This window comes from Magnolia sinica, chromosome 4 (genome assembly GCF_029962835.1).
Source record: "Magnolia sinica isolate HGM2019 chromosome 4, MsV1, whole genome shotgun sequence".
NCBI classification, from domain to species: Eukaryota; Viridiplantae; Streptophyta; class Magnoliopsida; order Magnoliales; family Magnoliaceae; genus Magnolia; species Magnolia sinica.
Window position 1 is genome coordinate 65,959,349 of NC_080576.1, and position 13,614 is coordinate 65,972,962.

Here is a 13,614-nt window from a genome sequence, read left to right on the forward strand (position 1 = left end):
AGTTATTTATGGACCAATCTTCTTCTTTTTCTCCTCCTACTCCTATGATCCATGGAGCACCTACATCAAATCCCTCGAGGTTGAGCTTATGGATACAAATGCTATCCATTGAAGACGGCATTTGATGTTGGGATTGAACAATTGGGGCAGGGCTGTGTACAGACCATTCGTTGGATGGATTCCATGGATGTCCTAGCCACCGAAAATTTCTCCACACTGGAAGATCCCCACGTCCAATTTTGGCCCATTTCCCCACAAGTAACTTCGTGTTGCATCTCTTGTCAATTTGCAAATGAGATTTGCTTTAATACATACTGATGTATTACAAGGCACTCTAGCTACTAGATTTGGGCCTTTTTCAACGACACAAACCAAACCATTTACCTTGTTTACCTCATAGGCTCCCCTTGGCGATGCTTGGAAAAAAAAATCTCTGATTGAATACTTCAACCCGTTGATTATGCAATGGTTATGGTGACTGTTCATATTCAAGGCAAAAGAGTCAAATTATCAAAGAGATGAAATAATCCAATTGAGAGATTTTATTTGTTGCCTATACACCATAAAAGGTAATAATAAGTTGAGCAGACCTCTTTGCAGGGTACTAGTGGGACTTTTCATTCATATTCAATGGTTTGGATGATTTTCCTTTGCCTAAGGGATGTTATTTGATATTCGATTTTTTTCATTTAACTTAAAAATCAGACACTTGGAAGGAAGAGATGCCATGCTCATCATGCAATTAGAGATGATTTTAATGCCAATGTGGATAGTAGGATTTAGGTCAAATGCGAGCTAGCGTCGATCGTCTAGCTTGTCTAAACAGGTAGGCTTGAGTCCGGCCTAAGAGAGGGAGTGGGCCCTTCACAGGCTAAATAGATAGGCTGAGTCTGGGCCCGAGATACTTATATGGAGGACAGAGATGACAACAACTCCATAGAAAGAGAGAATGATGAGTGTAGCATTGAAAACTCCAACTAACATGAAGTTGATTGAATCTATATTGAAACTATTGATGACAAAATCTGGATCACCCTCCACTCGGACTCGCGAACTCCAAATCGATTCAGCCTCTTGAACCTGCACACTTGTAATGAGCAAAGGAGACCCTAGTCTAAGCAGGGAACCCTCCGATGCCTAAGTCAGGTCAAGGGAAACTGGGTCTAAGTTGAAGAGTAGAGGGAGAGTGTCAGATGTTGCGTACCTTAAGACCTATAGCAATAGAGTCTCATTGTATTTATACCTGACTATCGGATGGTCCGGGTCCGTTAATCTCGGCACGATTCACTCAATCAGTGGGATACTGGGATCGTGGAGATATGGTCTGTAATCCGGGGATTGTGTAGTGTATCGTGCATATCTGCGGGCGAAACGATCGGTGGTGTCCGTTTAAGGAAGTTTTCTGGCTTAGCACATGGAGTGTCCTCATCCTGCCTCAGCCTCGGCTCGGGATCCTAGGCCAAAGAAGCCCTGACTCCAAGCCTCGGGCATAGACCAGCATACACATGAGCCTTCGCCGTTGAGTTGTTTTATGGAGGTCGCGTCCCGAGTCCGAGCCGAGCCCCGACCCGGACTCATGACGGACTTGGCTTTCCTTATCTGTTGAATATTCAGGAGGTCTCCCCTCTGAATTCTGAGGCGGATGGCAAACCTGTCCTGTCGAGTTGAGTTTTCCAGCAATGGGTGACACTAATGTGAGTGGCCGAGTTACCTGTTTCTGGTCAGGCGGTAGTGGGGCGGTCTGAGATCTTGCATGATCTTCATGTTGATTGTTTCGGTCTTAGCTTACTCAAACCAATAATCTCAACGCAGGAGTTTGATAGGGACCGAGCCGAGCATCTTCCCCAGATCGGAACTAGCATTTTACTCTTACGTATCTGACCTGGCTAGTGTAGCTTTGAGCCTCAAAATTAAAGGGACTTGGATCTTCCCATAACAAAAGCCCCCTACTCTCTAAGTTCGGACAGGGACTCGGAGAGTAAACACATGCGGAAGATCAACCGTTTCTCTTATCATATCCTTCACGTGTGCGGTTGCCATTATGACTTTTGCATTCGAAGTGTCACGTCCTCGGGGCTTTCTTGTCTGTGAGTTAACCCCCAGCGGAAGCGTGGCGACGGTTAAGATCTCGAATCGTTGTTAAGCCTATGGCCAACTGCCACGTGTACCCTGACAGACGTTTTGAGTGACGCTTGCTCTGCTCGAGCGCCACTTTTGCTACTCAAAGTTCATCGTCCAATGTCATACACATGCTGCTTGGCAGGGCCTGAGCTAGTAGTCGATGGCCACGTGTATCCCAGAATCGGCTCGCGACGATTCGGTTGTAGCCATCATGCCTCGACATTAATGTGAGGAAGCTTTACAGGCTATTTAAACCTCAGCATTTTCAGAACCACTTCTCATTTCTGCATTTTGAATTCACGTGGCTGTTGATTCCCTGAGGAGGCAATTTTCGGCGAAGGCGATTCCGGTTGATTCGGAGCTTCCGGCAAGGCGATCCGACTGATTAGGGATTTTACAATAAAGGCGATTCCCTGTGAACGTCCGGTGAGTCCATCCTTCTTCTAACGTTCTTCTCTCTTCTCGATAAGATATCGTCCGACTTAGATATGGTTCGAGAAGATTATGACGACTCTGAGCTGGTGAGCTCAGATGACAGGAGAGGGGCATCTGAAGGCCCCTTTGAAGTAGTGCCTCTCTTCCCTCAACCTCGAGCAAATAAAGAAACGGGGGCTCGGACCCGTCGGGTCGGCAAGAAGAAAGCCACCCGAGCCCCCTGAGACTTGACTGTCGGGGTCACTGAGATGCCTACGAGCGGGCGGGCTTCGGAGGCTGTCCTAGGAGGCTCCGTGCTGATGGAGTCTCAAATGGGGTGGATCTGTTCGGAGTTTGAGATTCCAGACTCCGTGCAGATAAGGGCACCAGAGCCCCTTGACACCGCTGGTGCACCTACTGAAGGGGAGGTTGCCATTTTCCTTTACTCTCTGCAATGTGGGCTCCTACTTCCTCTGCACCCTTTCATCCGAGCCCTGACGGCCTACCTGGGGCTAGCTCCAGGCCAATTCGCCCTCAACGCTTGGAGGGTTTTAATTTCTTCCTTCATTATCTGGCGTCAAGTCAAGAACTCGGAGCTGACACCAGAGAAGCTGATGAGCTTGTATCTAGTCAAGCATGACAGCCAAGAGCCATGGTATTACTTCGTGACTCAAGACAGTAAGGGGTCGGGGCTAGTCATGAATCTTTCGTGCTCTAACAAGGACTGGAAGAACAAATGGTTCTGAGCTTCGGGCGAATGGGAGGCGCCAGCGGCGGAGCTCAAAAATTCGATGACTTGGGTCCCCACCCGATTCACTACACCAGGTCGGACATCGCACATATTTTTTATATCCTTCTCCCTTTTGTTGTAGCCGAGGGGTACGCCTCGTCGAATCTGATCATGGCCGCCAACCTTCACTAGTCAAGACTTTGCAAGTCCAAACTGCTCCCCACTTCCTTTAATAAGTTTTTCTTCTGCTCTTTACTTTTGGAAAGATTAAATCTCTTAACTTAATTGCTGAATTATTACTTTGTGCGCAGGCACGGCCGAGGCCGCTGAGTCCCGAAGGAGTAAAGTCGCCCCGACCATTGACGAGATGCTGAGGGCTGAGCCCCGAACGAAGATGACCATTCGGAGGAGGCAGGCGGCGAGGGCCCCTCGGCCCCAATTTCTGTCGCCGCAACTCTAGCTGCGACTTCAGTTTTTGTTGCTACAGTTCTGGTTGCGGCTTCAATTTCTGTTGCTACAGCTTCGGTTGCAGTGCCTTTCATGGCTAGGGCCGCTGCTGATAATGCTCCGGCTATCCCTCGGGTCACTGAAGCACCTCCCGCAGCCCCCGAACCCTGTATAGTTGTTCCCTCCTCATCCGAACAGGAAGAAGCCTTTCGAATGGCTGACGCCATGCTCTCCTCTCCTGAGATCGAGAATGATCTCAAGGCTGAGGCTCAAGCGTTAGCAGGCAGCAGGACTGGGGCCGAAGAAGCGATGGGATCAGCTCAGGTGGGGACGAGTAGAGAGTGGTTCCAGCCAGGCTATCACATGTCTTGTTTGGTCCACTAGGCTTCCAAGCACACCCCAGAGGAGGAGATTACTAGCCTTTTTGCCAAGTCAGACGAGTCCTTCGTCAACACCATCGCTTCCATCCTTTACCAAGTACTTCTATTGACTTTCCTTACCTTCAGTTTTTACCGTATTCAGATACTCATTCTTTTATTTTTTGTTCAGTCTATCCCGAGGCTCCTTCTGACTCGGGAGAGATTGAAGGAGTGTCAAGAAAGATGTCAAGGTGGAGGCCCTCAGGGGTGAAGCCGGGCTCTTGCGAGATGAGGCGGCCTTCCTCTGATTAGAGCAGGTGGAACTACATCGACAGCTTGAGGACGGGAGAGCTCGAGAGCTCCAGCTTCAGGGGGTCGTGGGCAACCTCAGAGCCCGATGCGGTGCTTCTGCTACCGAGTTGACTCAGGCCAGGGCCCACGTGGACTCGCTTGCTAAGGAGAATGCCCGATTGGGAGAAGTCCTGGAGCAGACTAGAACCGAGGCAGCAGAAGAACAGAGCCAAGCCATCTCCCTGGCGAAGGAGGCTCAACGAGCTGAAGACGAGGCCTCCCTAGCCGTGGCTGTGGCTACTATGGTGGATGCCTTCAAGGCTTCAGAAGAGAGGGCTGCCGAAGCCACTAAGTTTTACAACTGTGGCTTTGACGCTTGTATTAAGGCGGTCCAAGATTTGTACCCTGACTTCAACCTTGAACCTCTGTTGCCTGAAGATGCAAGAGAGAAGCCCTCCAAAGATGCTCGCCCAAGTCTGGCCCCTGACTCTCAAGCTCCTCATCCTCCTCCAACTGCATAGTTTTCAATATTTCTCTTTTTATGACTTTTCTGAACTTAATTCCTTTTTGGTGAATGGTTTGATGGATAATATTTTTTGACCATCTGGAGAGGGTGTATGGATGATGATTTTTTATATGTTAATCCACAGTTGGTTCTTGGATGTTAATTGTTGATTACCGAACTGATCTGTTGAGAAGTTGATTTATTTTAGGGCATTGTCGAACCGACCCTTTGATGGGTCAGCTCGTTTCAGTGCCGTTTTGTAGAACTTTGAATTTTGTGGTATCGCAATTATTAAGTCCATACCCTTAGGGGATCAGCTCATCCGACGATTGGCAAGCAACTTTTAATCTATCCGTCAGTCAGACGATGAGCCGACTCCTCTGTTGGGGAATTGGTTCATCTATCGGCTTTACCCCTGACTATGAGGGGATGCCTTGTAAAACTTTCGTGGGATAACGTTCTAACCCCTTCTTTGAGGAATCAGTTTGTTAAGTTCGCCCCTTCTTATGAGGTAACTTTTCCTTAGTAGATAATCCGTTCGCGTAAGTAGGAAGGGATGTGAATTTTATTGAAAGCCTTAAAGGCTAGTTGCTCAGAGGCGTACTTTTATCATGGGCCCAAAATGGTCATTACATTAAGGGTAGTAGACTTTCAAGTGCTCAACGTTCCAAGGGTGGGGGAGTTGTCGACCCTCGAGATCCTCTAAGTGGTAAGTGTCAGGTTTGGTCGATCGGACCACGCGATATGGCCCTTCCCAATTAGGTCTGAGTGCCCCAGTCCCCGGTTCTGCAGTGTTCTGGAAGACTCAGCTGAAGACTAAGTCCCCTAAACGGAACCATTTGGTCTTGAACTTAGAGTTGTAAAATCGTGCCACCTGTTAATGTCTAGCAGTGACCCTGAGTCTGGAGACCTCTCTGGCTTCTTCAAGTAGGTTAAGGTTCGCCGCTATCTGCTCGGCGTTTTTGTTTTCCTGGAAGTTTCTGACCCGAGCTGTAGGGAGACCAATTTCAACTGGCACCATCGCTTCCGATCCACAGGAAAGCAAAAAAAGGGTCTCCCCAGTAGACGACTGAGCCGTAGTCCTGTAAGCCCATAGGACAAATGAAAGCTCCTCGACCTAGTTACCCTTCACTTTTTCTAACTTTGTTTTGAGATGGTGCTTGATAACCTTGATAACTGCTTCCACCTGTCCATTGGATTGCAGGTGCCAAGGCAAAGAATATGCTTTATGATGTCGAGCCCATGACACATTCTTCGAAACTTGTTATTATTGTTGAGGGTCAAATATTGCATATTAGACCTCAATTATTACTTAAATTTACGAACATGATACTATTTAACGGCCTATTTTAGTCGTGTTTGTGCTGCAAGGTGAATTTAGGAGTTTGGACTGAAAACAAGTATTAAAAGCATGGATTTGACGCTCTGAAGACACCAAGGCAAGAGATGGAGCCCAGGGGACTAAGATTGACGGATTTACACGCCAAAGATCCGAGAAAATCGAGAAACTGAAGCTCAAATGGCCTGAAAGTCATCCAAGATGCAAGATCATAAGGTTTCCACCATCCGTTCGGCTTGAAACTTCATATATAGTCTAAGGACCATAAATTAACCGCACATATCAAATATCAGCCATTGAATCTCTCTAAAAGTGGCCCAACGAATAGATCATAGTATATATCAGTGATTTGAGGCCCACCTGAGATCTGGATATGCTTCAAAGTTGGTCTCAACCCATTATCTGAAGAGACAAGACATCTGGATGGTGCAGATGCCCCAAAACCATCATAGTGGACCCCATTTATGCATGAGTGTGCATAGTGCGCAATTTCACTCACCGTGCATGACAACATAGAGTCAGTCAAACCGACTCTTGACCGAGCTTCCTTCTTCTGCAGTTACACAGGCCGTCCACTAGAAGGTTATGTGGCCCACTTGCAGTCACCGTACTAGCGATCTGGACTGTCCATTGGTCTCCCATCGAGCCTTTTATCACTGCCTAGGTGGCAAAATTACAGAATATCGCGAGGATCTAAATCAAGTCGTCCAAACGAAGGATAGACGGCAGAGGGGAAATCCGTGGGCCACACTGAATCCAATCCAAAACCGTCTATTCTCGACTAGTTTTTCGAGGTTATTTCAATGGACTGCGTTGATTCTTCGAAAACCATGGCATGCAGGCCCCACAGTTAACGCAGAATCAAGAGTTTCTAACAGAGTCAGGAAAGACCCGGACGTTGCTGACTCCAATGGGCCCTTATGTGATCTCAAGGACGATCGGATTGATGATCCAAACCGTTCAACCTCTTGAGAAATGGGCTTTCAATTCCACAATGAAGTCAGATTACTTAGATGAGGCGATCTCCCCTCTCAATCTCGGTTCAAACGCGGCTGCAGAACAAAGTGCATAGTTTGGCATGCGTAAAGAAGTTTTTAAATAGGCCTTGCTGCGTAAACAACACTTACACACATAAACTGGCTCTTATGCGGAAACTCTCCACCAACCTTGATGGCTCTTATAAAAGAAAGACGAAAGAGAGAGAGAGGGGTATTTAGACAGGATGGAGGATGTGAGAGAGAGGACAGTGAAGACGGTTTCAATTTTAATTCTTCTTCTTTTATTTTCTTTCTTATTTTGCCTATGAAATTATTTAGAAATCTTAGCCTAATCATGTCTATGCTAGGCTAAACCTCTTAGTTAGGGCTAAGAGGTGAAGCTTGTAGCGTGATGGGAGAACTTCTTGCTTGTGCCTTTTGTTTAGACTGAACTGATGTTGATTTTTGTTTAATTAAGGGAATGTTTTTAGTTTTTAATGGTTTGTTGTGACTAAAATTATAATGGGTCTGCGATAGCTTTGAGCATGTTCCTTTCCTTATTTTGATTATGACGTCAGGTAGCCATGTTGTTCACCATCGTCTCCTTGTATGGTCGAATGACGGAACCCTTCCTAACCTTCATACATCTTATGATTGGTTGTTAATTAGTTTAATTCTGTTGTTTGCTTTGTCTCCTAGGCATAGTTTGGTGATGGAATCCATTCTAATTCATATACCTTTCATCTCTTGAAAACTATATCAAAGGAAGTTCAGTTTGATTTTCATGATTACACTCTTCAACTAGATGAAGATGGGACTCTAAGTCCAGTTAAGTTCTTGAAATAGGCATAAGATCTCCCTGATCTCAACAAGTGGATCCTCTGAATCCCTAGTTTCCTTTCCCTGAATTCCTTAAGTTTTAGATAATTATTTTACCGTTATTCCTCAAATTATAATCGATTTAGATTTCATCTTAGTCTAGTTCTAGTTCTACTTAATTTCATATTACGTACAGGTTTTAGTCCTTTGGGATTCGACCTCGGTCTCACCAAGTTTATTACTACATCACAACCCTATACTTGGGGAGTTAACAGTTATCAAATTGTCTACCATTATCAGATACGATAGTGTGTGGGATCCCAAATCGACAAACAATGTTCTTCCAGACAAAATCGATCACCTTCTGCTCTGTGATCTTTGCAACAGGTTCGGCCTTGACCCACTTGGTAAAGTAGTCGACCGCGACAATAGCGAACTTGACTTGCCCTTTTCCTATGGGCAAGGAGCCGATGATATCGATCCCCCGCTGAGCGAACGGCCACGGACCGCTCATGGGAATCATTTCCTCTGCAGGTTGCCTCGGCACAGCCGCATATCGTTGGCATTTGTCACACCTTTAAATATAGTGTTTCGAGTCCTCCTTGATGGTCAGCCAAAAATATCCTTGTCGAAGTATCTTCAGGGCCAGGGCTTGGCTGTCAAAGTGGTTTCTGCAGATTCTTTCGTGAATCTCTCGAATCACATAATCTGCTTCGTTGGTTCGAAGGCACCTGAGGTAGGGCTGCGAATGCCCTTTCTTATACAATATCTCATCCAGGACTACGTACTGCGCTGCTCTGACTCTTAATCGCCTTGCTTCCAACCTATCCAAAGGAACCTCACCGGATGTGAGGTGGCTATAAATAAGGTCCATCCAGTTCAGAGTATCATTTACTGGATTGACTATTTTCTTCTCCGTCTGGTGGATACTCGGATATTTTATGAACTCCACGGGAATGATTCACGGGATCTTTCCTTCCGTGGCTAAGACTAGCTTCGTCAGGGCGTCGGCCCAGGAATTTTCCGCTCTAGGAATCTGATAGATAGTGCAGCTCCAGAATCTTTCTATCAATTATCTTGCTTCATCTAGATAAGCAATCATCCTAGTTTCCTTAGCCTCGTATTCGGTGGAGATATGATTCACTACTAGCTGAGAGTCGCATCGTACCTGAAGGGATTGAACCCCGAGACTTGCCGCCAATCTGAGTCCGGCTAGCAGAGCCTCATACTCCACCTCATTGTTAAATGCCTTAAACTGAGTCTGATTGCATACTGGATGGGTGTGGAATCTGGTGCGACCAGGACAATCTCTGTTCTTGCACGCTTGGAGTTAGACGACCCGTCTACATAGAGGACCCATACTGGTTCTAATACCGCCTTTTGATCACTTGGAAAAACGGGCGAAGGAGTCATCTCGACTTCGGTACTGATCCCTTCTTCACTCGGAGTGGTGAATTCCGCAATGAAGTCAGCAACGGCTTGGCCCTTAGTTGTTGTCCTTGGTCAGAACTAGATGTCGAACTCCTCGAGCTCAATGGCCCACTTAGTTAGCCAACCCGACACTTCAGGCCTCTAGAGGACTTGTTTAAGAGGAGAATCAGTCAGTACAACAATGGAATGAGCTTGGAAGTATGAACGTAACCTCCCAGCCAGGACAACGAGACTGAGCGTTAGCTTCTCCAGAGGCGGATATCTTGTCTCGGCGGGCACCATGGCTTTACTCACATAATATATGGGATACTGCTTGCCCCCTACTTCTCTGATCAGGGCCGAGCTGACAGTAGAGACCGAAACCACCAGATATAAGAATAGGGGCTCACCTTCTTTGGGCTTAGACAGTAGGGGTGACGAACCTAAATACTGTTTTAGCTGCTGAAAGGCCTATTCGCACTCCGACGTTCATTCTGCTTTCTTATGACCCTTCAACTGTTGAAAGAAGGGGAGGCATTTATCCGTGGCTCTGGATATGAACCATCCGAGTGTTGCTACTCGTCCAGTGAGGTATTGTATCTCCTTGACAGTCCGAGGTGAACTCATGTCGAGGAGTGCTTTGATTTTATCGGGATTTGCTTCAATGCCCCTCTGGCTGACTTGAAACCCAAGGAATTTACCAGAGCCAACTCCGAAGGCACACTTCACTGGATTCAGCTTCATCTAATATTCTCAGAGGATAGTGAAAGTCTCTCCGAGATCTGCTAAGTGATCAGACACCTTGATGCTCTTTACAAGCATGCCGTCGACATACACTTCCATAATACGCCCGATCTGTTTAGCGAACATCTGATTTACCAGTCTTTGAAACATGGCCCCAGCATTTTTTAGGCCGAATGGCATGACCTGGTAACAGTAGAGTCCCTTGTCAATGATGAAGGTAGTCTTCTGTCTATCTGGGGGATGATCGTGATCTGGTTATACCCAGAGTAGGCGTCCAGGAAGGAGAGTAGTTCGTTGCCTATTGTACTGTCCACTAGCTAATCAATCCGAGGCAACGGGAAGCTATCTTTTGGACACGCCTTATTCAGATCTGAGTAATCTACACAGACCTGCTATTTTCTGTTGGCTTTCTTGACAAGGACCACATTTGCTATCCAATCGGGGTAGTGTACCTCCTCTATGAAGATAGTATCGAACAGGATGGAGACTTCGTCGGCTATGGCTTCGTACTGCTCGGCATCGAACGGTCTCCTCTTTTGCTTCACGGGTTTGTGATACGGGTCCACGTTCAGCCTATGGACCATAACATCCAGGGAGATCCCGGGCATGTCCCCATGCGACCATGCGAAGACGTCTCTATGTTGCCGTAAGAAGGTCAGCATTTCAGACTGCTGTTCAGGGTTCAACGATGTTCCAAGTTGAACAGTTCTGCTTGAATTTGCCTCGTCGAGCGGTACCTTCTCCAAGTCTTCCATGGATGAGTCTTCTGCAAGTCCTCTGGGATCTAAAATATGGACGGTGAGTGCTTGCTTCACAGACCTTTTCTTCACTACTATCGCATATCATCTCCGAGCCTCGCGCTGGTTGCCTCGGAGGTAGCCTATCCCGCCTTCGGCGGGGAATTTCATCATTAGGTGATAGGCGGAGACAACTGCCCTCATTGCATTGAGAGAAGGTCTTCCTAAAATAATGTTATGCACTGATGGCACGTTGACAACGAGGAAGTTTATCATGAGGGTGACTTGATGTTGTCCTTCTCCCGCAGTCACAAGGAGGGAGATGACTCCCTCGGAGATTACCCTTTCTCCGGCAAAGTCATACAAGGGGGTCTTCACAGGTCTGAGGCGTGACCTCGAAATCCTCATTCTTTCGAAAGCCTCGAAGTAAATTACATCTGCTGAGCTTTTGGTGTCGATCAGGATGCGGTACACCTTGTGGTTGGCTATAATCATAGTAACCACTACGGCATCGTCGTGTGGATGCTGGATCCCGCACGCATCATCTTCTGAGAAGGTCATGCTGCACGGATTGACCCGGAGTTCTTTACTCGGCCGTTCGGTCAAGTGGATGTAGTGTTCTGGATCGGACTTCCAAGAGTGGGCTTTCCGAGCCTCGTTTGAATCTCCTCCACCAGATGAGCCCCCAAAGATTGTGCAGATTTCGGTTGGCTCTTCCATGGTGTTATTTGGCTATTCTCGCTCTCGCTCTTCTTTCCGAGCGGTTCTTTCTCCCTTGGCGTATCGGCGCAGATGTCCCTTACAAATAAGGGTCTTGAACTCATCCTTGAGGTCCACACAGTCGACTGTGTGATGGTCGTAATCCTGATGGAAACGGTAATACTTATGTTTGTCTCAATGTTCTGGGTTGACCTCCATACAAACAGGCCAATTTAGAAGCTTCTTCCCTCGGATGTCCAGTAGAATCTGCTCGGTGGATGTGTTGAGGAGGGTGTAGGAATGGAATTTTCCCTCTGATTTTCTGCTTGGGCGACGATCGCGAGGGGCACGGTCATCTGGTCTCTTACTGGTCGGCTGGGATTCTTTGTTCTTAGGCCTCTTCCCCTTGCCAGTCAGCTCTGTCACTTGAACATTCTTGCGAGCATTGGAGAATTCATCGGCGTTATTATACTTTTGGGCTCTAGCGATGAGGTCAGCTAACGTCTTTGGCAGATTCTTCCCAATAGAAAAGGTGAACCTCCCTTCTTTCAAACCACGGAACACGGTGGAGAGTGCCATCTTGTCATCGTAATCCTCCACTTCTAACGCTTCCTCATTGAAGCGAGTGATATAATCCTTCAATGACTCCTTAGGCTCCTGTTTGATGGTGAACAGGTGAGTGTTCGGCTTCCGACTCTTCTTACCACTTATGAACTGGGTAAGGAATAATCGACTAAGGTCTGCGAATGAACCAATGGAATTGGGTTTGAGTTGACGGTACCAACTCTGAGTAGATCCTGTGAGTGTGATCGAGAACCCCCTACACATCATCGCGTCCGTTGATGTCTGGATTTGCATCCACGAACGATAAACTTTCACGTGCTCGGATGGGTTACCGGACCTAGAGTATTGGATGACGGGAGGTATCCGGAACCTCTGTGGCATCACCTTGTTCATGATCGCCGAGGTGAAGGGAGGCTCGGTCTCTTCCATCATTGTCAGAATAGTGGTGGGAACTGACAACGGCTGCTGCTTCTTTTCTAGTGTCAGAATTTTGTTGTTGAGCTTCACGAACCGTGTTTCCCAAAGATCTTTGTTCTCAACCACTATCTCCTGGGTGTCTCCCATTTTGGGAGTCCTCCTTCCCCTCCTCCATTCTAGCTCGTGGCGGAGATCTGTACGTGTCAAGGTCGAGGTGACCGAGGCATTTATCGGAGCTCGAGTAGCCGTGTTCCAAGCCGAAACTCAGATTTGGGTCGTGGGGGATTCTGAATCGAAAATGGCACCCAAGTGGGTGGGCGTTGAGGCCCCTCGGGTCTCATGCTCCTCGGCGCGGAGTGAGCTTCCACGACCGGACCAATCAGCTCAGGAACAGGGTTTTCCTGAGCAGGATATGGTTGTGGCTCATGTCACTGTTTCATCTGGTTGATTTCATCACGCAGGGCTTGTATCTCGCTCTGCATCGCCCGATACTTGCTTGCCCGATTATGAGAATGCTGGGAAGACCCTAGGGCTGATTCGGTGTGAAGTAGCGAAGAGGAACGGGTCTGCTCATTTTGCTCTGGTTCCACAACTACTACATTTTTCTTTCCTCTCGCCATTATGCTTAAGGATAGGAACTTGACCTTTCATATCAGATTCACACAGACAGTGCCAAAAATGTTAATGACAAAATCTGGATCACCCTCCACTCGAACTCGCGAACTCTGAATCGATTCAGCCTCTTGAACCTGCACACTTGTAATGAGCAAAGGAGACCCTGGTCTAAGCAAGGGACCCTCCAATGCCTAAGTTAGGTCAAGGGAAACTGGATCTAAGTTGAAGAGTAGAGGGAGAGTGCCAGATGTTGCGTACCTGTAGCAATGGAGTCTCATTGTATTTATACCTGACTATCAGACGGTCCGGGTCCGTTAATCTCGGCACAATTCACTCAATCAGTGGGATATTGGGATCGTGGAGATATGGTCTATAATCCGGGGATCGTGTAACGTGTCGTGCGTATATGCGAGCAAAATGATCATT

At 47.3% G+C, this 13,614-nt stretch overlaps 1 protein-coding gene across 1 annotated transcript; it reads right to left on the reverse strand.

The window, feature by feature from the left end:
- Positions 1–11,787: 11,787 nt before the first annotated feature.
- On the reverse strand, positions 11,788–12,720 carry LOC131244163 (uncharacterized). The gene has a single exon (XM_058243810.1). The coding sequence runs from the start codon at positions 12,718–12,720 to the stop codon at positions 11,788–11,790; it is 933 nt and encodes a 310-aa protein (XP_058099793.1).
- Positions 12,721–13,614: the final 894 nt, after the last annotated feature.